The sequence below is a fragment of the Oryx dammah genome, unplaced genomic scaffold, assembly GCF_014754425.2.
Source record: "Oryx dammah isolate SB20612 unplaced genomic scaffold, SCBI_Odam_1.1 HiC_scaffold_27, whole genome shotgun sequence".
Classification (NCBI taxonomy): Eukaryota; Metazoa; Chordata; class Mammalia; order Artiodactyla; family Bovidae; genus Oryx; species Oryx dammah.
This window is the reverse complement of record NW_024070211.1, coordinates 56,090,624-56,117,630: the sequence shown is the minus strand read 5'-3', so window position 1 is coordinate 56,117,630 and position 27,007 is coordinate 56,090,624. Positions and strand designations below refer to the sequence as shown.

General features: G+C 40.2%; 1 protein-coding gene across 1 annotated transcript in view; it reads right to left on the bottom strand.

Annotated features, from left to right (window-relative positions):
- STAT4 (signal transducer and activator of transcription 4) overlaps positions 1–25,222 on the bottom strand; it is a 103,729-nt gene extending 78,507 nt beyond the window's left edge. The window contains exons 1-3 of the mRNA XM_040228908.1: positions 25,124–25,222; positions 22,419–22,547; positions 21,004–21,148 (exon numbers count right to left, since the gene is read on the bottom strand). Of these exons, the coding sequence (XP_040084842.1) occupies positions 21,004–21,148; positions 22,419–22,546 (273 nt within the window). The 5' untranslated portion in view covers position 22,547; positions 25,124–25,222. The remainder of the gene's footprint in view (positions 1–21,003; positions 21,149–22,418; positions 22,548–25,123) is intronic.
- Between the last annotated feature and the right edge of the window lie 1,785 nt (positions 25,223–27,007).

Below are 27,007 nucleotides of genomic sequence, written 5' to 3'. Positions count from 1 at the left end.
GAGACAAGTACACATGTACCCTTTGTCCGTTGGTGTTGACAAGAGGGAAACAGTTTGATAATGTAATAGTTTTAGACCTATGATCTGGAATCCCCTTCTCTACAGGATCATACTGGCCACTACATTCCAACCTGGACTCAAGCCCTCATCAGCTGGTTTTGTTGATATACAATTACTTTGCAATCTAAAGTTTTCATAAAGAAGAATCAGCTTAGTCATAATAAAAAAATAATAGCCTAACTAAAGTTGATAAATGTTAAAAGTTGAGAGTAGTATAGAAAATTATCTTTTAATAAAATAACTGATTTATAATAAAATAGAAGAAATAACCTCAAAGAATTAGAAAAGTTGTTCTTAAACACACTGCATTCAATTAAGACAAAGATGGCATATTTTAGGAATGGTCCATAATGGTTGAAGCCTACTCACAGATTCAGCTCCAGTGTAATTACTTGCAATTACTTATTTAATTTCCATCTGCTCTGGTAGATTATACACACCATGAAGTCAATATCCCCAACATCAGCAGACTGCTGACAAAGAACCTCCTCAATGCATACTTGTTGGATGAATGAATAAATGAAAGTAAATTTACTCCAAGTTCTCATAACGGATGACAACGGATTTGAGGGAGGTGGTAAATAAACCCTTGGGAATCATTTCCCTGGAAAAGCAACTCACTTATCCCCTACATTTAAAGTGGCAAAAAATAATGAAATCCATTATATGAGAGATCTACACCTGGTTGTTTTGCATTACTTTTGACGAGTCTCCATCTTGGCTACACATTATAGTCATCTTTGGAGGTTAAAAAAAAAACCCAGCCAAAACAATCTCTGGGGTGGGGTTGGCCGAGCATGGTGAATTTTTCAATGTGTTTCTGATGAGTCTAATAAGCAGGCAGTGTTGGGAACACTGATGGAAAGGCACTCTTTCCCAGACTTGTCTGATTATAAGAATCACCCAGGTTGCTCAGTCTGCAATCAGCCCGAGTATTTTTTAAAACTTTGCCAGTTTGGAAGATAAAAAGTGCCCTCTGTTTTGTTTTGACAGAGAAGCACTCATTTCTAATTCTTTAAGTCCATTTGACTTCAAACTTCAGCTTCTACAGAGTTGCAATGCTTCTAATTTAGTGTCAACACGAAAGTAATTTACTTCAGGATTATGTTCCAGGCTATCTTGGGGCATTTCTTCTTGTCCTGAAACAATACTTCTACAACTTCCATAAGACCGTATCCTTATTTCTGTAAGTCAATGCCAATCTATCTAAAGTAATTGCAGCATGTGACTGTCAGGGTAAGTTGTTTGGACACAAAGGGCTAGAGGAGTGGAGAGGAAGGAGAAATCAATGTGGATTTTTAATGACACGGAAAGAAGTCTTGGACTGGAACTTAATAGATGATGGGAGGAAAGGGGAGCAGAGGGCAGGGCAAGTCATGAGCAATGCCTCTATTCTAGGCATATGAAACATTCATAAACTACACCCACCATTATTCATATTGTCTTGTTGCTTCTGCCTGGAATGTGTTGCTCCCTTGTAAACTTTGTGAATCCTACCTTCCTATCCACATCCCCAAACCACATTCTTGATCTGCTCAGTCAGAATTGGAAGTGGGTGCTAGAAGTTTTTAACAAGTTCCCCAAGCGATTTTTAAAATGGAATGCTAATTTAGCATGATGAATCTTTCTACGCAATTCAAGAGGAAGATAGATGGGACAGAATGTCCCCAAAGAGAACCAAATGCAACAAACAAGTGCATTTATCAAAATAAATCAGATATACCATTTTTCATTTATCAGCCTGGCAAAGATTAAAACACTTGGCACCACTCAGCATTGATGATGGAATGAGCTTTTACACACTGCTGGTGGGAATGTGAATGGTACATTACTAAAGGACAATTTAGCAACTCTGATCAAGAGCCTTGACATTTTTCATACCCTTTGACACAGTAATTCCACGTTTAGAAATTTACCCTAAGGCTGTGGTCTCAACCCTGGCAATTTACCAGAATCACTTGGGAGGCTTTTATATGAACTACAGATTTCTGGGCCCCACTCCTGGGAGATTATGATTCTGTCGATTTGGGGCAAGGTCTGGGAATCTGGGTTTTGAAAATACTCATGTCAATTGGACTTTTTTTTTTTTTAATTTCAGGTAATAGAAAAGTTAAAAATTGCTGACAGTTCCATATTCTGCTTCTTTCCCTCACTCCCTGTGGGTAATACAGAGAATATGTTGTTCTGCATTTTCTTCACCCCATAACATATATCATTATTCCACTTCAGCATATTCAGATCTAATATTTTAATAACTGTTTATCCAACAGAAATAATTCAACTTATTTAAGAATTAACAGTTGGACCATAAAGAAGGTTGAGTGATGAAGAATTGATGCTTCCGAACTGTGGTATTGGAGAAGTCTCTTAAGAGTCCCCTGGACTGCAAGGCGATCAAACCAGTCAATCCTAAAGGAAATCAACCTTGAATATTCATTAGAAGGACTGATGCTGGCGCTCCAATACTTTGACCACCTGATGCAAAGAGCTGACTCATTAGAAAAGACCCTGATACTGGGAAAGATTGAGGGTAGGAGGAGAAGGGGATGACAGAGGATGAGATGGTTGGATGGCATCATTGACTCAATGGACATGAGTTTGAGCAAACTCTGGGAGATGGTGAAGGACAGGGAAGGCTGTCATGCTGCATTCCAGGGGTCTCAAAGAGCTGGACACAACTGAGGGACGGGACAATGACAAAAGAATTGAGATTATTTAAAGATGGACATTTGAGATGATTTTCACATTTTGCTACTATAAATAACAAAACAATGAACATAATGGTATGGATATCCTTCTTTTTACCTGTGTAAGAACTTCTATAGGATAAATATCCAGAAATGGAATTCATGAGTTGCATTAAACATTGATACTGACAAACTGCTTTTCAAAAATGGTTTTACCAAATGTGGCAAACATACCTACATGTTCCCCCAAATTCCTGCTTATTCCCTCCCCTTTGAAGTGTGAAGTGGCAGTCCATCCAGAGATTACACTGCTTAGCATTCCTTGCATGGTGTGGAAGGTGTGTAACTAGTTCATGCTAATGGGATATAGATACACTGTGTCATTTCTAGGCCAAGGAATCTTTGATGTGGCTGTGAGTTCATGCTCTTTCTCTTTCTCCAGCTCCTGCCTATCTCTAAAGAGATCCCTTTGGAATAGCCAAGCCCTGTGTGGAAGGAATTTGGATCCCTGAATTGTAATGAAAATGAAAGCCACCCACTTATCTATAGACTAACCAATACTAAACTGTTATGTGCATGATAAATAAAATCCTACTGTCTGATAGTTTAATGAAATAACTAGTATTATTCTCCTTAATATATCAGTTTACACTCATGTCAGCAGTGGGTGTATTAAAAACAACAACTCTACAAATGATTTTGATGCATAGTGTTAAAACCCACCATTTAACAGAATAATCATAAATGTGAATGAAACTTTAATAACAGGTATATGTACTTTGGGGATTTCCTGGTGGCTCAGTGGTAAAGAATCTGCCTGCAAAGCAGGTGATGTGGGATCCATCCCTGAGTTGGGAAGATCCCCTGGAGAAGGAAACGGCAACCCACTCCAGTATTTTTGCCTAAGTCGTCCCATGGATAGCAGAGTCTGGAAGGCTGCAGTCCATGGGGGTCACAAAAAGAGTCAGACACAACTCAGTCACTAAACAACATGTGCACTTCACTTGTTATATTGGTGAAAAATAAGGAAAATGTAGTAAATATCAAATAATAGGTGAATACAAATAATGCTGAAAAAGAATTTAATGGCATGGAATGCTATTCCATGGTTGGTTGGTTGGATGATTATTTAACTGTATTAAGCTTCCCAGGTGGTGCTAATGGTAAAGAAGCCGCCTGCCAAAGCAGGAGATTCAGGTTTGATCCCTGGGTCAGGGAGATCCCCTGGAGAAGGACATGGCATCCCATTCCAGTATTCTTGCCTGGAGAATGCTCATGGACAGAGAAGCCTGGCAGGCTGCAGTCCACAGGGTTCAGTTGGACACAACTGAAGCAACTTAGCGTGCACACATGCATGCAGGCTTAGGAAGGATATAAAACAATATCAATTTTTTTAAGTTAAAAGATATATTTGAGTGGAATCATTGGCAGGAAATATACTATAATATACTATTTTATAATACTATCATGTTAACAATGGTTATCAGTTAAAGATGGGATTACCGATGATTTTTTTTTTCCTTTTTATTTATGTTTTCTAAACTTTCATTATTGGATGTGTATCTAATACACAAATATTTTTGTGATAAAAAAATAAAGTTCTTTAAAAATCAGTAGTTATAATATTGAACTACATCAGCAGAAAGGTATAATCTATAGGAACTCAGAGATAAACCACCTATAAGGCTCTGGATGTGTGTTGTTTGAGGCTTAATAACTCAGGAAAGTTGACTGCCTCTGAGAGGAGACCTGAAGCTAAAGTGTTCACATGCTTATTAAAAGGGCTCCTATAGAGCAGATTACCAACAACTGCTTGGTTATTAGTTGATTTGCAAGGTTGGAGTTTAGGACCAATATACAGAGCTAAAAAGAGTTAAAGACATGGGAAATTAATAGGGCCCCCAATACAGTCTGTTTTCTAATTCATGGAGAACTATTTTTAAAAAATAAAAATCAGATATTCTTCCATTCAGTGATAAGTTCTTTCATTCACTGACAAATGAACAATGGGAAAATGGGTTTAATTTATAGCAAAATGACAAAAGAAGGCATTTTCTGATAACCATGTTGGTACTGGAAAGCTACAAAGTCTGTTCATGCAGTAGCCTTCCCTAGAGATTTTAAATAACAGGAAATAGATTGAAGTGGTTCAGCTGTGGTTTTAAAAACCAAAGGGTGGGACACCATTGGTAATCTGTTTTTGCCCTTTGGCTTCTTGCTTATAGATGAGAATATAGGAGGGGGAGAACGAATAGTGTTCGATAGCAATACAGCACTTTAAGATGATAATTATAGCACTTAAAATGACAAAAAGACAGACATGAGATTTTAAATTTCATTACACTTGAAGAGATGCAATGGAGTGAAAACTGCAAACTAGATGCCCAGTTCTAGAAGACTGGGTAAAGTACCGCTAAATCACTTCAGTCATGTCCGACTCTGCAACCCCACAGACAGCAGCCCACCAGGCTCCCCCGTCCCTGGGATTCTCCAGGCAAGAACACTGGAGTGGGTTGCCATTTCCTTCTCCAATGCATGAAAGTGAAAAGTGGAAGTGAAGTCGTTCAGTCGTGTCCGACCCTCAGTGATCCCAAGGGCTGCAGCCTTCCAGGCTCCTCCGTCCATGAGATTTTCCAGGTAAGAGTACTGGAGTGGGGTGCCATTGCCTTCTCTGGGGTAAAGTAAGGTACATCCATAAGATTGGAAAGACCTACAGAAGAAAGGTGAAAAACATTGCCAGGAGAAATGAAAGATTTAACCATATGGATGTTTTAGGTGACTGCCAGAAGTTTGGGGGTACTGGAAGAGTGTGGAAGTTGCAATTATGTACAGCAAGATTGACTATAGTTAATACTGTATCAAATAATGGAAATACACTGAGAGAGTAGATTTCTGGTGTTCTTGTCACACATACAAGAGTGATACCTGAGATAATACTAGTTAGCTTGACTGCAGTAATCGATTCCTTATGTACATGTATATCAAATCATCATACTGGGCATATTAAATATATATATATAAGAATAAAAACTCTAGACTGTGGTTTTGTATCCTTTCCTCAAAAGTTTCTCAGCTTTTGCTGCTTCTGGTCCCATCCAGTCCAAATTCTCTCACATGTACAACACACTCTAAAAAAACACACCTTCCCAAACCCAATTCCCTTCATCTGTAGAAACTGGTGATTTCAGCAAGAAAGTTTTATTATCAAAGTTGAGTTTATGGACGCTAAACTGCAATCGCAATGATGACATGACATTTGCTCCTTTTATTTAGGATACTGATTGTAGTAAGGAGAGATTCACATTTTCAACATCAACTGCACTGGTTATTAAATGAGACACTGAGCCCCTTCTATGTGCTGGGCTTGTGTTAAATTTTGGGAATGCAGAGATGAACATGCTAAGGAGACCACAGCTCTGTGGAGAAAACAGGTAAGTATGCAGACACATTAGTTCTAGTTACTTCCCATTAACTTCCTGCTGCACTCCGCTAGAATTTACCAAACTCATCTTGTTATCCCACTTCCTGCCCCAAATGTAATCATTATGCATCAACATCATAGAGTAACCCAGACTAAAACTCTCAATTGTCTCTCATTTCTTGCTCTGCCATCTCACACATTTCATACCTATCCACTCATTAAGTGATACATTCTTTTATCAAATTATCTCACAACTCCAGCACATTTTTTTCACCCTTGTTATTGCCCAGCTCAACATCCCTTGAACTACTGCAATAATGTCCGGACAGGTCTCCCTGCTGAAGTGGTCACCTCTGCCACTCTATGCTCCACACTGTTGCCATGAAGCCTCTGTCTATCTGTCTATCATCTCTACCTCTTTCTCTGGGAAGACTATTTATTGTTCAGAGAAGGATACAGAAGAGTCTAGAGAAGGAGAAATACTGAGTTGATGGTATACTGAACTACAGGGAACCAACAAGATATTAATTTTTCCCAAAGAAATCTTGACAGAAATGAGGTAAGTTATGAAAACCTGGTAAGTAGAAAAGGCAGTTGGCTGGTTTTTATTTTAGTTTGATATGACACTGTTTATTTTCTCATTTCCACATCTTGCAACTGAGACAGAGATGACAGATTAAAGGACAGAAAATAGGCAGGTTCTTGACTCCCCAGGCACACAGAAGGATCATTTTTCTGGTAAGCATAGTTCTTGGCTACCTGTACCATGTTAGCACCTCACTGCATAATCAACACACAGGAAGTAATGTCATTATGTTCTTGACCAAGGTAGCCAATCACAGGATTACTGTTTCCACCGTTTCCCTATCTATTTCCCATGAAGTGATGGGACCAGATGCCATGATCTTCGTTTTCTGAATGTTGAGCTTTAGGCCAACTTTTTCACTCTCCTCTTTCACTTTCATCAAGAGGATTTTTACCTCTTCTTCATTTTCTGGCTTAAGGGTGGTGTCATCTGCATATCCGAGGTTATTGATATTTCTCCCCGCAATCTTGATTCCAGCTTGTGCTTCTTCCAGCCCAGCGTTTCTCATGATGTACTCTGCATAGAAGTTAAATAAGCAGGGTGACAATATACAGCCTTGACGTACTCCTTTTCCTATTTGGAACCAGTCTGTTGTTCCCTGTCCAAATCTAACTGTTGCTTCCTGACCTGCATACAGATTTCTCAAGAGGCACGTTAGGTGGTCTGGTATTCCAATCTCTTTCAGAATTTTCCACAGTTTATTGTGACCCACACAGTCAAAGGCTTTGGCATAGTCTATAAAGCAGAAATAGATGTTTTTCTGGAACTCTCTTGCTTTTTTGATGATCCAGCAGATGTTGGCAATTTGATCTCTGGTTCCTCTGCCTTTTCTAAAACCAGCTTGAACATCTGGAAGTTCACGGTTCACGTATTGCTGAACCCTGGCTTGGAGAATTTTGAGTATTAATTTACTAGTGTGTGAAATGAGCGCAATTGTGTGGTAGTTTGAGCATTCTTTGGCATTGCCTTTCTATACCCTGATTTTTTTTTTAAGGAAGTAGTGTGAGAGATAAGTGTCCACTAAGCAAATCTTCTATCTCCCAGGTCATTTCTGGAGAAATCAGTAAGATAAGCCCAGAGGGGAACTGGTGACTTGGTAAGAAAACAGCTTCTTCCCCAAACAATGAACTTTTCATTGACAAATTACAATTGATACCTTTAAAGTTATTTGGATCAATTAAAGGCAATCATTCAATGCCTATGAACTAAGAACTTCCCAGCTGTTGCTAGTGGTAAAGAACCTACCTGCCAATACAGGAGACATAAGAGACACAGGTTCTATCCCTGGAGCAGGAAATGGTAACCTACTTCAGTATTCTTGCCTAGAGAAACTGCATGGACAGAGGAGCCTGGTGGGCTACAGTCCACAGGATCACAGAGTCAGACACAACTGAATTGGCTTAACATGCAGGTACTATGAACTAAATCTAATTATATACTAAGTTTAGATAGCAACTTGATCATTATTCACTCAGATCACAGTTTTAAAGCTAACATAAAATGGTTTCTTACAAACTTGGATTATACTAACTTGTTTACAAGTGGATTGTTTATTTTTGCTCCAATTTTTATGCTTTTACTAAACTTGTACAAAAATATTTAAAGCAGCAAACACTAAGGTAACAAACAAGTCTTATAAATTACCTTGGTTTTGACTAAGTTTCTCTTTGGAAAGTTTCCAGGTCACAGTGGATTCAGAAAAGTTTAACTAAGGTTTCCTATAAGTCTGCATCTCCATGGGATGGGGACAACTAAAAAAAGAAACTAATTAAAAAAAAAAACTGCTGGCAGAATGATACAATTATTCCACTTTTAAGATGAACATCTACTCAGCTTTTTCTTCAGTCACCATGATGCCACCAGCAAATGGAACCCATGGATAGTAAACATCAGCTTATGACACTTAACATTTTCATATCCTCTGCCCCAACTGGCATCTGTGTCTCTCCACCCACATTCTCAATGGTGAGATTAGTCATCATACTAGGGGCTATAGAAATCTATTTCATTATATTCTTGGGGGTGACTGCTCTCTCTGGGCTTTGGCAGCTCCTCTAAAAGTTTCTGTTACAGTCTGTCAGGCTGACAGACCCAGGCCTCATCCCTATGTCTGGACTTTTCATGATAGCTCTTGGATAAATTTCATGAGCTTCATGTTTAGTTTTGGGACTTCTCTGGCAGTCCAGTGGTTGGAACTTCACCTTTCATTGCACGTGGGTGTGAGTTTCTTGGATAGGGAGCTAAGCTTCCACCTGCCTCGGGAGCAAAAAAGCCGAGAAACATCTTCAAAAAACCCAGAAACAATATTGTAACAAATTCAATAAAGATTTTAAAAGTTGGCTTACATCAAAAAATCATTAAAAAAAAAGAATGATTTTTTAAAATTTTTCTTTCCCTTGGGAACACTATAGCTAGGCTTTGTATTAGGGGAAATAAAACTTATCCAATCACTAAATTTAGATGATTTGAGAAGAGGGAGAATAGGGGCTGGAATGAGGAAAGAAAAAGCTTTAAGTCTTAGGATAATTCTCCAAAATTATTTTGCCTACAGCAGATAAGGGATGGGTCTTTGTAGAGAGAAAGATTGCTCTATAATGTTTTCAAAAAAACCTACATTCATGTCCCACTTGGCTTAAAAACCTTTGATGGCTCCCCATTGCCAAAGTCCAAACTTCTTAAGTTCAGTTCAGTCGGTCAGTCATGTCCAACTCTTTACAACCCCATGAACAGCAGCACACCAGGCCTCCCTGTCCACCACCAAATCCCAGAGCCTACCCCAAACTCATGTCCATTGAGTCGGTGATGCTATCCAACCATCTCATTCTCTGTCATCCCCTTCTCCTCCTGCCCTCAATCTTTCCCAGCATCAGGGTCTTTTCAAATGAGTCAGCTTTTTGCAACAGGTGGCCAAAGTATTGGAGTTTCAGTTTCAACATCAGTCCTTCCAGTGAACACCCAGGAATGATCTCATTTAGGATGGACTGGTTGGATCTCCTTGCAGTCCAAGGGACTCTCTAGAGTCTTCTCCAACACCGCAGTTCAAAAGCATCAATTCTTTGGCGCTCAGCTTTCTTTATAGTCCAACTCTCACATCCATACATGCTGCTGCTGCTGCTGCTGCTAAGTCGCTTCAGTCGTGTCTGACTCTGTGCGACCGCATAGATGGCAGCCCACCAGGCTCTGCCATTCCTGGGATTCTCCAGGCAAGAGTACTGGAGTGGGTTGCCATTGCCTTCTCCCATCCATACATGACTACTGGGAAAACCATTGCCTTAACTAGATGGACCTTTGTTGACAGAGTAATGTCTCTGCTTTTTAAAGCTGTCTAGGTTGCTTAGCATGGCATTCAAGGTCCTCATCAGTTCAGTTCAGTCGCTCAGTCATGTCTGACTCTTTGTGACCCCCGGGACTGCAGCACGCCAGGCCTCCCTATCCATCGCCAACTCCTGGAGTTTACTCAAACTCATGTCCATTGAGTTGGTGATACCATCCAACCACCTCATCCTCTGTTGTCCCCTTCTCCTCCTGCCTTCAATCTTTCCCAGCATCAGGGTCTTTTCAAATGAGTCAGTTCTTCGCATCAAGTGGCCAAAGTATTGGAGTTTCAGGTTCAGCATCAGTCCTTTCAGTGAATATTCAAGGCTGTTTTCATTTGGGATGGACTGGTTGGCTCTCCTTGCAGTCCAAAGGACTCTCAAGAGTCTTCTCCAACACAACAGTTCAAAAGCATCAATTCTTCAGCACTCAGCTTTCTTTATAGTCCAACTCACATCCATACATGACCACTGGAAAAACCACAGCCTTGACTAGACAGATCTCATGCAAGGTCCTCATACAAGCCCCTTTTACTGGTTGCAGCGCCAAGCTGGTTTGAGGGATGGGATTCATTCCCCTGTCATGTTCCTGCTCCTGCTTTTCCTCTGTACGTGCTTCCCTTCCCTCCCTTCTTCTTGTCAGAGTTCTGAATCATCCTCTTAGACCCAGCTCAAATGTTCCCAACTCTGTTGTAACTTAAGAAATCCAAATCATCATCTGGAATTTAAATACATATGGACTATAAACAAGTAATTATTTCATAAGAGGGAAAGAACAAATCGTTACGGACATTTGATACACTGTGAGAGAAGACGTAATAAGGAGGGAGAGCAATCCTGGCAGGCCTGGATAAGATAAAGGCTTGGAGGAATATACAAAAAATGATCCATGAATGAAGTCTCAGGTGGGTGGGATGTTGAGTTGATCCCCTGGGATTTCCAGTTTAGTGTGATGTGCATGAGCATTGTGATGTACACTATCCACCTTTTGTTGGCTGTCCCGGATTATGCAGCAAAAAAAATTCTGACACTGAACTCACATTTCATCTTAGATGGCATGACTTGCAGGTCTCTTAGCCTTTGAAATGTGAGCATTGTGATACTGGCATCAGGTAATTATCTCAGAAGGAAAAAAGGGATGTGTCCTGAGGATTTGGGAAAATAACTGTGGCATGAAAATGGCAAATTGGCTGCTGCTCATATGTAGAAAATAACCTGAAGGACTGAAGCTTTCATTTGGCTCCTTCAGACTTGAGAAATCTGTATGCAGGTCAGGAAGCAACAGTTAGAACTGGACATGGAACAACAGACTAGTTCCAAATAGGAAAGGAGTACTTCAAGGCTGTATATTGTCACCCTGCTTATTTAACTTCTATGCAGAGTACATCATGAGAAACGCTGGACTGGAAGAAACACAAGCTGGAAACAAGATTGCCGGGAGAAATATCAATAACCTCAGATATGCAGATGACACCACCGTTATGGCAGAAAGTGAAGAGGAACTAAAAAGCCTCTTGATGAAAGTGAAAGAGGAGAGCGAAAAAGTTGGCTTAAAGCTCAACATTCAGAAAACAAAGATCATGGCATCCGGTCCCATCACTTCATAGGAAATAGATGGGGAAACAGTGGAAACAGTGTCAGACTTTATTTTGGGGGGCTCCAAAATCACTGCAGATGGTGACTGCAGCCATGAAATTAAAAGATGCTTACTCCTTGGAAGAAAAGTTATGACCAACCTAGATAGCATGTTCAAAAGCAGAGACATTACTTTGCCGACTAAGGTCCGTCTAGTCAAGGCTATGGTTTTTCCTGTGGTCGTGTATGGATGTGAGAGTTGGACTATGAAGAAGGCTGAGCGCCGAAGAATTGATGCTTTTGAACTGTGGTGTTGGAGAAGACTCTTGAGGGTCCCTTGGACTGCAAGGAGATCCAACCAGTCCATTCTGAAGGAGATCAGCCCTGGAATTTCTTTGGAAGGAATGAGGCTAAAGCTGAAACTGCAGTACTTTGGCCACCTCATGCGAAGAGTTGACTCATTGGAAAAGACTCTGACGCTGGGAAGGATTGGGGGCAGGAGGAGAAGGGGATGACAGAGGATGAGATGGCTGGATGGCAACACGGACTCAATGGACGTGAGTCTGAGTGAACTCCGGGAGATGGTGATGGACAGGGAGGCCTGGTGTGCTGTGATTCATGGGGTCGCGAAGAGTCGGACACGACTGAGCGACTGGACTGAACTGAGTTGACACCGACTGGCTACACCGGGCTCTGTTCAGACTGGGGGCTGAGGTCACCTTGTCGCCTCTCTTGTATACCGTGTACAGAGGGGAAGGAAGAGGAGTGAACTAAGAAAGCAGCACAAGTTAGAGCAGACCATCTGGTAGATTCAGAGCCACTCAATAGTTTAAAAAAAACAAACTTTTTTCTCCATCATATTGCAAAACTGTGTTTCTAATCTTCCACCTTGTCATGTTAAAAATCTCACTTTGCTCGATACTCAGAACCAACAGTAGGATTTTTACAGACTGGACCAGAAGGAACCACGGTTTACCCAACTTTAGAGGACCTTTAAACCCCAACATGTATTTTTGTTCAGGCAAATCCAAACACCTCTGACAAAGAGGCCACAAGAGTGCAGAGAATAGAACATGTCAGGTGTGGTTTGCACTTGCTCGTGCTCCCTCACACATAGAGTCTAAAACTCTCACTAACAGACTCATTACCCTGGTGGGTAAAAAATGTTCTTTAGGTGATGGGACTACTAACCACAGAGTTAATCACCAAAACCCTGAACTCAGCCTTCTAATGGAGGTTGTTTTTTTTTTTTTAATCAGACAAGTTTGCTATTGTCTGTTTCCCCTTACTTCCTGATACTAATTTGTGACGGACAGCCATTGAGGCTCCTATAAGTTAAAAACAAAACATAGGAGGTGTGTATTTTTTATACTGTAAACTTCATGACTTCCTCTAATTGTATTCCTAGTGCTTAAGATGTAACTGATAATATAATAAGAACTTGTCTAATATTTGTTGACCAGATAATAAGATTGGCTATGTGATATTTATAAAATACTCAGTACAAAGTGACAAAGTATGAAAATGGAAAGATAGAGTCATTTACCTGTTAGCAAACAGTAACAAAAAGAAAGCCACACAATAAAATTTCAAAATGCAAATATAATAAATGAGTCAAAGAGAATATTTTATATGAATTTTTTAAAGTTGAATTCACCAATACTATTTTGTACTTATGCTCCTCACAACATAGTAACAAATACACAAAGCAAAAACTTCTAGAAGTTTAAGAGTTGATAAACCCCAATAATAGAGAAAGATTGACTCAGTATATTGCTTTCAAAAATCAATGGGATTTGCCCTGATTCTTTCTTGACTAACTACAGTTCATTTAAAGATCAGAGTAAGCTTTGAAAAACAGAAATCTGTTCATGTCACACCTTTGCCCAAATCTCTCAATGGCTCCTCATCATACTGAGAATAAGACTCAGAATCTTGACCAGGGCCCACAAGATTCTATACAAGGCAGCCCAGGTGCACGTCTTTGATCTCATCACTTTTTTATTTCATGTTTTGGATACATCCCTGTAAAAACTATAGTTTGTCTTAGAACTGCTAAGTTTGATCCACACAGTGAATAGTTTTTTCTGATATATTATTGCACATTTTCAACCTTTCGTGTACTCTATTTTTACTTTTTTGCAGTGAAACTTTTGAAATTTTAACATGTGTGCTTATCATCTGTGTCTGATTTCCTTTAGTAATTCCTTCTGTGAGCATACCGTTGTAGATTTTGTATAGTATTATACAAAACTTTTAATTCTGCATAATGATTGAGCTGGGTATAGAATTCCAAGTTTTTGGATATTGTATTCTAGTGCTGTGAAGATATTACACTCTTATCTCACTTGATACTCTTTTAAATTTGACTTTCAGTTTTTCTCATCTCTAAGTAGTTAATATATTTGGGCTCTCTTGCTACTTTCAGGGTCTTTTCTTTCTCTCTGGTGTCCTATACTTTCTTTTTATTTACTATGCTTGGGGCCTGTATTTCTAGAGTCTAAGGATATATGGATGCAAGAGTTGGACTATGAAGAAAGCTGAGTGCCGAAGAATTGATGCTTTTGAACTGTGGTGTTGGAGAAGACTCTTGAGAGTCCCTTGGACTGCAGGGAGATCCAACCAGTCCATTCTAAGGGAGATCAGCCCTGGGTGTTCTTTGGAAGGAATGATGCTAAAGCTGAAACTCCAGTGCTTTGGCCACCTCATGCGAAGAGTTGACACATTGGAAAAGACTCTGATGCTGGGAGGGATTAGGGGCAGGAGGAAAAGGGGATGACAGAGGATGAGATGGCTGGATGTCATCACCGACTCAATGGACGTGAGTTTGAGTGAACTCCAGGAGATGGTGATGGACAGGGAGGCCTGGCGTGCTGTGATTCATGGGATTGCAAAGAGTCAGACATGACTGAGCGACTGAACTGAACTGAACTGAAGGATATATGATGGGCTTCCCAGTGGTGCTAGTAGCAAAGAACCTGCTTGCCAATGCAGGAGACATAAGAGACTCGTGTTCAATCGTTGGGTTCGGAAGATTCCCCTGAAGGAATTCTTGCTTGGAGAGTCCCATAAACAGAGGAGCCTGGCGGGCTACAGTTCAAAGTGTCACAAAGAGTCAGGGACAATTGAAGTTACTTGCCATGCATGCACATGGACAAATGACAGGATATATGACAGGCACCAGTTCAGCTCCTACTCACAATTCTGTTTTATAGTTAAAATTTTTTTTGGTTCTATGTGTATGTGTGTATGCTCAATTGGTTCAGTCATGTCTGACTCTTTGTGACCCTATGGATTGTAGCCCACTGGGCTCCTCTGCCCATGGGATTCTCCAGGCAAGAATACTGGAGTGGGTTGTTGTGCCCTCCTCCAGAGGATCTTCCTGACTCAGGGATCAAACCCACTTCTCCTGCAGTGCAGGCAGATTCTTTACCATTGAGCCCCTGGGGAAGCCCTTTGGTTCTGTAACTTGCCTTAATTTGTGATAAATTTATCTACGCATTTAAAATCTGTTACATTTTGTCTAGCATTTTAATGTATTTTTAGTGAGACCATTTTTGAGTTTAGCTAGCTAGAAATAGAAGTCATAACTGGACTAATGAAACATTTAGATTAAATATGAACAAGAGCACTCCATATTAAAGTATATAGAACATTTCTCTCACTCAAAAATGTATAGTGTTAAATTCATGTATAAGGAAAAAAAGGCTGGAAATTAAGTATTTGAATAAAGAAGTTAGACAAAGAATAAACTAAACTGAAGAAATTAGATGGATATAGAACCAGATTGGTACATGATATATGTCCAATTGGGCTTCCCAGGTGGCTCAGTGGTAAAGAATCCGCCTGCCAATGCAAGAAACACGAGAGACAAAGGAGATGCAGGTTCAATCCTTGGGTCAGGAATGTCACTTGGAGGAGGAAATGGCAACCTACTCCAATATTCTTGCCTGGGAAATCCCCTGGACAGAGGAGTCTGGAGAGCTACAGTCCATGGGGTCAAAAAGAGTCATTGGGCGTAACTAAGCAATTATGCATACATGCACACATCTGTCCATTACAAGTATGGACAAGAATACCAGAATTCTTACGTTACTGGGAGAGTATAAACTTGTATAACTATTTTCGGAAAACAATTTTGGCGTGATCTAGCACAATTAAAGATATACATAACCCAAGATTCATTGTTTCACTCCGAGGTCTATGTCTCAGAGAACCGCGTGCACCGAGGGGCACACACAAGAATATTCAGACCACAGTGTCTGAAATAGCAAGTGAAGTGAAATGAAGTGAGGTCGCTCAGTCATGTCCGACTCTTTGCGACCCCATGGACTGTAGTTTACCAGGCTCCTCCCTCCATGGGATTCTCCAGGCAAGAGTACTGGAGTGGGTTGCCATTTCCTTCTCCATGGAAGTACAGAAATAACCCAAATGCCCATCAACAGTAAAATAAATAAACTATGACATAGTCACACAATGGAAAACTATGTAGCAATGAAAATGAATGACTACTGCTATATACATCAACATGGGTGAGTCTCAGGAATTATGTTGCACAAAGAAAAGTCATGAAGAATAAACATGGGATCCTATTTATGTGAATAGGATAAAAAATGTGATCCTATTTAAGTGATATTTGGTAACTTGCAAACCTATATATCATCTAAAGATGCCAATATATGGGAAACTGTAACAAAAAGAAAGAGACTGATAAATGCAAATTTTAGATTAGTGATTACTGCGACTGGGGAGAGAGCAGAGAGGAATTGGGGATGGGGAAACAGGAGGCTACAAAGATACTGATAGCAACTGAGTATAAAATGTCAAAAGCAGCCTGCTCTACTATCCATCCATATATATATATATATATGGAATGAGAGAGCGATGTTAGGAATGATGTTTATCAAATATTAATATGGTTATATCTTAGCAGTAGATTTTGTATTATTTCATATTTTCTTTGCATATTTTATATTGCTTCAATTTTTAAATTTATAATATGCACCATTTTAATTATTTTAAAGTCATTTTATCTGAGGAAAAGAGACAGTAAAAGGTTGCTGGAAGCTAAGTGTTTGTGCCTCCCCAATTCATATGCTGTAACTCTACCCCCTAAAGTGATGGTATTTGGAGGTAGAGCCTCTGATAAATGATTAGACCATAAGGGCAGAGCTCTCTTGAATGGGATTAGCATTCTTTTAAGAGAGAACCTAGGGAGCTTCCTTGTGAGGTTACAGTAAAGCTGAATCAGACAGTGAACATGCCAGCACCTTGATCTTGGGCTTCCTGTCCAGAACTGTGAAAAATAAATGTCTTTTATATAAAATTTACTCAATCAACTGTATTTTGTTATAACATCCAGAACAGACTAAGACCCAGACAGGAAAATGAATAAACAAAAGAGATTTTCAACTGAAAATCGAAGAACAAAGATCTAGTAATAAAATTCCAAGGTGCTAAAAATATGTTAAAAACTCAACGCACAGAAACCTGCACATAAATATTAATATGAGTTTTGTTTATAATTCCCCAACACATATAAACACACTGTAGTACCTCCATAAAAAGGAATTATCATTCAGCAATTTTTAAAAACCTACCAAGCTACAAAAAGCCACAGAGGAAACTTAAAACATATTAATAAGTGAGGAAAGTCAATCTGAAAAGTCTACATACTGTATGATTTCAACTATATGACATTCTGAAAAAGATGGAACTATAGAGCAGAAAGATTAGTGATTGCCAGGATCTTTGGAGTGGGGAGGAGGGAGGAATAAACTGGTGGAGCAGAGGAAATCTTTAGGGCAGCGAAACTGAAACAGCGGATCCAACACATCACGCCCTTGCCAAAACCTACAGAACTGTACACCACGGAGAGTAAATGCTAATGCAGTCTTGGACTTTAGTAACAATGGACTACAACAGGTTCATCAACTGAAACAAAGTACAAAAAATTGCCAGATAATAAGAGAAAGTAGGGAGAGGCAGGTGGAGAGAGAGCACATACCAGAATTCTACTTTCTATTCAATTTTCCTTAAACCTAAAACTGCTCTAAAAAAGAACTTCTATTAGTTTAAAAAATAAGCCCCAAGAACAGAGTGAAGCATTCTTGAAGTATCTGGGCCAGATATTTAGCTTTATAAAATCCTAACACAGTCCTTACCACATGTTCTACAATTTTTTAATGCTCCTAACATCCTTGTGGGGTCAATACCACTGTGAGTCCACTCATACTGCTGAGGAAACTGAGGCCAGAGAATGTGATCATTTTGCCCTGGGCCACACAGCAAGCAGATCATAGAACCAGGATTCAACCCAATACAGGCCCACCTCCTGATCTTGATCTGAGGCTGGCTCCCCTTAAAAGGACTAAGGTAACCTGGGCATCAGTGTTCACTGCTTCCAACTCAGAGACTGCCTTGACTCTTGGTTCAGTGGTTTTGTTTAATTTGTATTTTATAACAAGCCATTCCAAATTTTTATCAGAAGTACGTGGGATATAAATAGTAAATTAAAACATCGAAACCGGAGACCTCACTTGCTCTGACAACAGCTAAAATAAATTTACCTTACACCTGCTTAGTTCCCCTGGGACCATGTTGTTTGATCTTTTATGCTCTAAAAGTTAAAATAGATTGCATTTAAAATCCCATAGGATGAAAATGTTCAAACTAAATAAACATAGTGTCAATATTCTTTCAGCAGCAGGTTTATTTTTATTTTTATTTCCTTCATTTTGGGGGAGGGAAGCTTACTTTACCAAAAAGATTTGTCTTAATTGGTGATGTTCTTTATCACTATTTTCTATTGTTTTGAATTAATACAAATATCAATAAGTATAGTTTATAAGTCAAAGGCAGAGCAAGTGGTTTTGTCCATTCAAAATATCCTAACCAACCAAACTATTTTTGGAATTTCTAGTTTGTAGTAGTTTCTAGTTTGTTTCCAGTACCACACTGGGTACTGGAGGGAAGAGGAAGGTCACAAAACGAGCTCAGATTTTTACTTTCAAAGAGCGTGTGACCTTCTTGGATACATCCCCCACAGGTGAGAGGCTGGTTATCTTATGGCCCATGCTCCATGGGGAATGAGAAAAAGCAGTACAGGTGAAGGTTCCCTTGCTGCCCCGGGGCCTTCACAGGTCCTCTAGGAATGACTGGGAGCTGGGCTGGAGGAAGAGAAATGGCAGAGCATTCCTGGCCACCAGATTGTCTCGGACAAAGGCTCAGAGTCATTCAACAGTGAGCTTGCTGTGCTCAGGAACAAGGAGTAGATCTCTGGTTTCTAGGGCAGGAATGTGGAGGAGCTTGGGGCAGTTTATTGAAAAGGTGAACAGAGACAAGATGCTGCAAGGTCTGTGACATAAGCAGAGACGTTTGTGCTTGAGCTGAAATGTGACTGGGAATTACCGCGGGTTCTTGGGCTCCCTCACAACCTTATCCACACTCAGAAAAATGATGGGTTGGACACTTACTCTTGAATAACACTAAGAAGACCTTGCTGTTTTCTCTATCAACAACAAGGTCCATTTTTGAAAGCCTTTTTTTTTTTTTTTTTTTTTTGCCAAAATAAAAGCTCCAGTTTTTCTTATAATCTCAAATAATTATCCTCATTTACATGAAAAGATATAAGAATTTAGAAAAATTAAGTGACTTGCCTAAGGTCAAATTTTGAGACTCAGAATTTCCAAAGACCACGAATCACCCATTTTATCCATCTATGTCCCTCTAGCAAAGACCAAGGGTCAGTAAACTTTCCTATAAAGGGCCAGATAAGTACGTTTAATACAGACACACACACATATACACAAGCACATATTTTAAATTTAGGATGTGGGTCCATACAGTCTGTCACAACCACTCAACTGTGCCAGTGCAGTGCAAAGGCACCCAGAGTCAATACATAACTAATTAAGTAAGCTACATTCCACTAAAATATAGAAATTTGAATTTCCTATAATTTTCATGTCACAAACTTATTTATTTTACTTTTAATTTTTTAAACACTTAAAAATGCAAAAATCATTCTTAGTCATGGACCTTACAAGCACAGGCAACAGCCACATTTGACTTGTGGGTACCAGTATGCCAAACCCCTGTTTTAGGTCCATTGATCAGAACAATAGCAAATGAAGCCAAGATTAAATGTCTTATCTCTGGAAGAGATAGTTTGCTTTACACTGTGAAAAACTCTGTTTTGCTGGCAACTAGTTCATTTCCTACTCCGGCCAAGTCTCTTGCAAATTTGTAGGGGATTACAAAGGCAAAGATAACAGTAAAAGGACAATGAAAAAAAAAAAAATCCAATCCTAAGAACAATAAAACATTAACAATTTAAAAAACAGCAATCCAAACAACAATAAAAAATTAATATCTATTTCCCTCTCACAGATGTTAGTAATATCAAGAACATTTCTATTATAGTCTAGGAAAAGTCTTCTAAAAATGCATTCATTGTAAGTTTGAGGTTCTAAAGATGTATCACTAAGAAATGGTACATGTACATTTCATGTTCTCTAATACATTGTATAGGCACTTTGTAAATATTAGAGCAGTCCATGTTCAGAGTTTGCTTCATTAGCATCTCTGCATTTAGGTCAATAATAGCCTGCTCTTACTTCTTTAGATCCTTGTTTCACTTATTCACTCACCTGTTTAATCAATGAATATTACACATCTGCCATATGTCCAGCTTTGTAGTGGTCACTGGGAATTCAAAACTGAATGGTAAAGGTCTTGCCTTAAGTAACCCCCAATTTGAGGGAGAAGAAAGACAGAAGTAACACTAATGTAGAATACACTAAATGGTACAGTACAGATGAGTTGCAGTTTTTATGGGAACACCTTGGTGAACTTTTGGAATGAACTTTTGGAAAGGGAAGCTTGGATGAACTTTTGGAATGGGAAGCTACAGGACACAAAGAATGCTTTCGAAGGTGAAGTTTGAAACAAATCTGGAAGAAGACATACGACCATAATGCCTCCACCTATGAATAAGAACAATACCAACTCTGATTTGTTACATACATACAAGACAAAGACAAGAAAGGTTTGGAGGGACAGCTGTGAAATGAACATCTTTCAGATCCCTGTCCCAGACTCTCGTCAATTTGATCATAACTAGTAAACAGTCACATGCAAATCATACTCTCTCCTTTGTGGGCATCTTAAGATTCAAAAGTTGGTAAAAAACAAACGTTGGGTAATGAAATAAAATTGAGCACAAAATGTAAAGTCGTAAGAGAATTCAGCTTTTTCCCTTTTAAATCTGATACAGAAATACAACAAGACTACATTTTTTTAAATTGAATTTAAGACTTATAAAGACAAATACTTTGAAAAAGGAGAATACATTCTCACCTGAAGGACTTTCCTAATTCTTTTCAGATTGTGTATTAAAAGTAGGTTTTTCTCTTTGGAAACACGGCCTAACTGTTCATCCAGTTGTATTAACAAGTTTTGAAGAAGAATCGTTGCCATAGTTTCGTTGTTAGATGCTGCCTCCCTAAAAAGCAAAAATGTTATTACACAGAGGGAAACAACTTATAAAAATGCCTACTTTTTACCATAATCACCTAAAAGTGATAAATATATCCCACAGTGATAAGCATTTAATGGTTTTAAAAATTAAATTGTATACACATGATAGGGTATTCAACATCACTAATCATTAAGGAAATGCAAATCAAACCAGGAGATACCACTTCACACCTATTTGGATGGCTATTATTGAAAACACAAGATAAGTTTTGCTGAGGGTGTGAAACTGGAACCTCCTTGTATATTGCCAATGGCAGTGGAAAACTGTACAGCCAGTGTAGAAAACAGTATGGAGATTCCTCAAATTATAAAGATAAAATTACATACAATACCACTTCTGGGCAGATACTCAAAAGAACTGAAGCAGAGACTTGAGTAGATAATTTGTACATCAACATTTAAATCAGCTTTATTCACAATAGCTGAAAGAAGAAATCACTCAAATGTTCACTGAACGATGAATATAGAAATGTAGTCTATGCATACAACAAAATATTATTCAATCTTAAAAAGGAAGGAAATTCTGATACATGCTATATGAATGAACCTTGAAAGAATATGCTACGTAAAATGTTGGTCACAAAATAACTAATTTGGTGTGACTACACTTATATGAAGTACCTAGGCTAGTTAAATTCAGAGACAGAAAACAGTGGTTGCCAGGGGCTGGGATGGAAAGGATGAGGGGTTATTACTTAATGAGTACACAGTTTTAAGATGAAAACGTTCTGGAGATGGATTGTGGTGATGGATGGGCAACAATGTGAATATGCTTAAGGCCACTAAGCTGAACAAATGTTAAAATGGTAAATTTTATGTTATGCACATTTTATCACAAGAAAAATTTTAAGAAGACAAAAGCAAACAAAAAATTAATTGTACAAGGTGAATGGAGCTTCCAAAAATGTTTGTAAAACATATTAAGAAAAAATGTTTATTTTATTGAGTCTATGATGGAGAATTGATATAAACAATAGACTTACTTCTTGGCTTTTTAATACTTAGAAAATCACTGAGGGTTGGCTTATAAAAAACAAAGCACTAGAACCATAAAGTTTTCATCTACAATGGATGAAACCAGAAAGGACAATGATTCTTCTCCCTTAAGGAAGCTTTCCAAAGCCTCAAAGAAAGTTCTTTACCTGAAAAGAATGTATCTACTGAGTTAAAAGTGGACCATAGAGTAAGTCCATGTGTAAGTCCTCTAGGGAAAACACAATAACCTTTGATCCTACCAGTCCTGATTTTCAATCCACTGGGCCAACAGATGCCGAATTTCCATAGGAAAGTTGTCATCATAGAATTGATCAACTTGCTCCAAAAATTTTATTTCTAACTGTTGGACTTGATTCCACTGAGACATGCTATAAAGAAGAGGAAAAAAATAGAACTTAAAAATAATGTTAATTAACAACTATGGTACATATTTTCTTTTCCTTTTTTTGGATTTCGGACAAAAACAATGTTATCCATTAAGTAACTGGAGAAAAAAAATTTATTTTATAGTCACTCAATTAAAGAAAACAGAAACAAGAAAATGTTTTCAGTCCAAAGATAATGCAGTTCTGAGCTTTTTCCTAATGCATTCCTAGGAAGGAAAAAGGATTCTTTCTCTACCCCACGCCATACTTTTCTTTGTTCTAAAAGAAATGTCTGATCCACCTTCTCTAGAAAGCTTTCATTCCCCCTCAAAACCCTTCACATCTGTCTACACAGATGTGTATTCTCAACAATCTCCTTCCCTAGTCTGTGCTCCCTCTCACTATTAATTAGACTTTGAGCAACCTGAAGGCAAGCAACAAACTAACCTATGTCTCCTAAGATTCTCTTAAGGCTTTATATGTGCTGCAGCACCAGTCGCTCAGCCTTTCCGACTCTTTGCGACCCCATAGACTGTAGACCACCATTCCCTTCTGTCCATGGAATTCTCCAGGCAGGAATACTGGAGTTTATTGCCATTCCCTTCTCCAGGGGATCTTCCCAAACCAGGAACCGAACCCAGGTCTCCTGCATTTCAGGTGGATTCTTCACCATCTGAGCCACCAGGGACACCTGATGTGAGGACTGCCCAATAAGATTCTTTTATATAAAACTGTCCAATCTCTTTATTTCAGATTTGTCTGGCTTCTAGAATCAGTCATATTCCTAGACTTCTATCTAGTCTCAGTCTTACCTATATAAAGAGTTTCCTGTGAGCTTTTCTTTCAGTTCAAAATACCTCTGAACAAAGAAATATTTTCATTTCTCTCTGGAATGATCAACTACTGCTGGGCAAAGCTTTTAAAGTCTCCTTTTAATCCGTCTCTGATGTGTATCTGACAGTGGTTAAACCCTCAACATACTGAAGAAGAAACCACTTGATACGTAGTTGGCAGTGTGTCATAAAACAAAAGTCTGTGTTTCCCCAACATAACCCCATTTTGTCCAATTTAGAAGTTTTAGACGTATTTAACTCAAGGAAATGAATATGACATCTCTCCTTGAAATTACAGTATTTTATTTTTCCCAAAGTCAAATTTTTTATTGTTTTGTCACTAATTCTAGATCAAACAAAGAAACCATTTATGTGATCAATCACAATGGTGTTTCAACTTACCTTGTAGGTATATTAAGATTTCCTTTTGCTTACAGAACATTATGATGAGAAATTTCTCAGGTTTCAAAGGGAACCATTTCAGGAGCACCTTTTGTATTTAAAAAAGATTAATGCCAATGTTTTGCTAAAAGAAAGTGACTGGAAAAAATTTTTTCACTTTCCTATCACTTTATATTTATACATATAATCCTAGGCAAAAGTGCTCAGTAAGTACTCATTAAGAGAAGAATGAGTGGGTCTCTGGATGCTGTAATTGGCACAGGTGGCTAGTATTATTGTGGCTTTAAAGTGAAAAAAAAAATCCGAGGGACACATAGGCAAAATGACTCTTGCCCAAGACACACAGCTCCTAAGGAACAACCTGAGGTCTCCTGACACTACACATGGTTGTCTTTCCTGATGCTGGGTGTATACACATTTGTTGCCATGCTACTATCCCCATGGCTCTGCTCTATCAGTTTATTCTAGTGAATGACAAAAGAACAGGTGCTGAGAATAGCATTACAATTGTAACTGCTACTACTGTTCAATCTCTGCTATGATCTGGATGAAAATCTATTTTCTAACTAAGAATTAACTGGTCTGAACCCATCCTAAAGTTAGATCACTCCTAGTATCTGAGTCCACCCTTCAGAGAGCTGAACACAAGGCTGAAAGGGGGAAAGACAGGTTTATAGACTCAGGACACTCTTTTCTGTTGCAGCCTCTAGTAACGCCTTTAAAGGACCTAAAAACACCTTCACTCTCTAAGGGCTAATTCTTCCCATCCCAAGAAAACTACCGAGCATTTCTTTTGAAGACTGAGTGCCTGCCTAGTCTCTTTGAATGCCTGGCCCTAGAAGAAGCCTGATAAACGGGCGTTTTGTCCCACCTCCTGGGGGCTAACGCTGCCGCTTTGGGGTTCTGTGAAAAGGGGGCTACTTGCCCTAAAACATCACTGCTCTTATCAAAGCCTCAATCACTGGCTACCTCAGTTGCGGGCTTCTGGCTGAAACCCAGGCAAGCAATCTAATGCCAGGCATGAGAGTTAAGAGCAGCTGGCTAAGAAATTGAAGCGGGGGGGCCACACTCGGCGCGGACACACCCCCGCTGCAGCCACAGCGGTCGCGCCCACCCAAGTTTACGGTCTCCGGGGCAGAGTGCCTGGAGAGACCCGCGCCACCGCGCACCTTTGAATCATGGAGTCGACCGCTTGTTTCTGAAACTACTCTTCCTCAGCTAGGACCGTGAAGTAACTGTCAACACAGCACGGGCGCGGCAAAACCTCGGCAGCGTCCTGCAGAACCACGTCCTGGCCCGCCCTCCTCCAGAGAAGCCACGCCAAGGTGCGGTCTGCCTCCTTACCTGGCTCCCTCTGCCCGCGTCCCAGGCGGTGCTCAAGTCCACGGTCGGAATCGCCCTGCACGGTCCCCCAGGACCTAGCCGCTGACGCCTTCTTCAGAGGGGATTTGCATTTCTCCTCCTACTTGAGGCTTTCCTGTGCGTCAGTGTTAGAACCTCCGGTACTTTACTAGGGTCGTTCCCACCCACTGCCTATTCTAGAAACTCTCAAGAGCAGAAACAGGTTGAAGCCACCACGCGGGGAGCCCTCTCCTCATCCCCATCAATCACTCCAGCCACTCCCTGTGGCCCTAGGGTGTCAGAAAGAAGGGGGAGGGGGCCACACGCTCTTTTTCTTCCGGTTTCCCCAGACTGAGAGCCCCTGCAGACTTACTTGTGCCGCGCTTAGTCACTCAGTCGTGTCCGACTCTGCGACCCCATCCATGGACTGTAGCTGGCCAGGAGGATTCTCCAGGCAAGAATACTGGAGTGGGTTGCCATGCCCTCTTCCAGGGGATCGTCCCAACCCAGAGATCGAACCCAGGTCTCCTTCATTGCCAGCTGATTCTTTACCGGCTGAACCATCAGGGAAGCGCAGACTTACTTGCCCCGACCTAAATTCCAGGCTTCCCGGCTTCCTCCCTACAGACTTCACTCACCATGGTGGGAGCCAGCCCCAGGGATGAAAGGGGTGGGTCGCCAGGATGAAAACAGCCAGTGGAAGACTTCACTGTGCGCAGATTCTAATAGGGTCTGCTCACCAGCAAGACAACCTCACCCAGTGGCTTGGACCAGCTCCTGCGCAGGTGGACACCTGCCCTTATCAGCCCAGAATCATCCTCCCCTACCCAGTAGCTACACCTGGTTGCAGGGGGATGTGTTTCTCCCTTCGTGATGTGGACTGGTTCTAGAACCCCAGAGCTGGAGGGAGCCTTGGCCTCATCTGGTTCTGACTTCTCTTTCCTATCTGAAGAGACACGAGGCCCAAAGAGGTGACCCGAGTTACTCAGTGATTTACCTGTGAAGACTGGATAAGAACCTGGGGGGTTCAACTGCCTCCTTAGTGCTGTTTTCTTTTCATTTCTGAGCCAGATGTTAACATCCCCTGACATGCAGTAAGAGTTCTACAAAAGTTCAGGAAAATAAAGACACAAAAACAAAAACGGACGATAGACTAAAGGAGGTAGAAAGAACAGAACGACTCAATCTGTTTATGCACATGCCTAGAGAGATCTGCCAAGGTCAAAGGCCTTGCTTCACAGCATGGTGCTAACCAGCATCACAGAGGATTCTCCTCCTCTTTCAGGAGGTATCATCACTTTGGCCACCTCATGCGAAGAGTTGACTCATTGGAAAAGACTGATTCTGGGAGGGATTGGAGTCAGGAGGAGAAGGGGACGACAGAGGATGAGACGGCTGGATGGCATCACGGACTCGATGGACGTGAGTCTGAGTGAACTCCGGGAATTGGTGATGGACAGGGAGGCCTGGCGTGCTGCGATGCATGGGGTCACAAAGAGTCGGACACGACTGAGCAACTGAACTGAACTCCCTCACCTACAAAGAACAAGTCAATCAACCCCAAACTCAGACATCTAAATTCAAAGTCACCATCTAAATTCATTTGTCAGGTAGAGCTGGTCCTGGCTGCTTGCTCACTGGGTGGTTTCCAGCATGCTGCTCTGTCTGCACCTGAAGAAAGTGCCTCATCTAGGCTGTTCCAGCAGCCATGGGGCAAAGCCTGGTTTTCTTCTGGGGACATGGACACTGCCTATAGGAAAAAGTCCAGATTCTTGGCACTCAAAGTTCTGTTCAACTTGGTCCTAACCTCTTTCAGAAACTTCTCTCCCCCACCCTCCTGGCCCACCCTGAGAACCCATGATCTGATGTAGATCAGTCTCCTCTGCT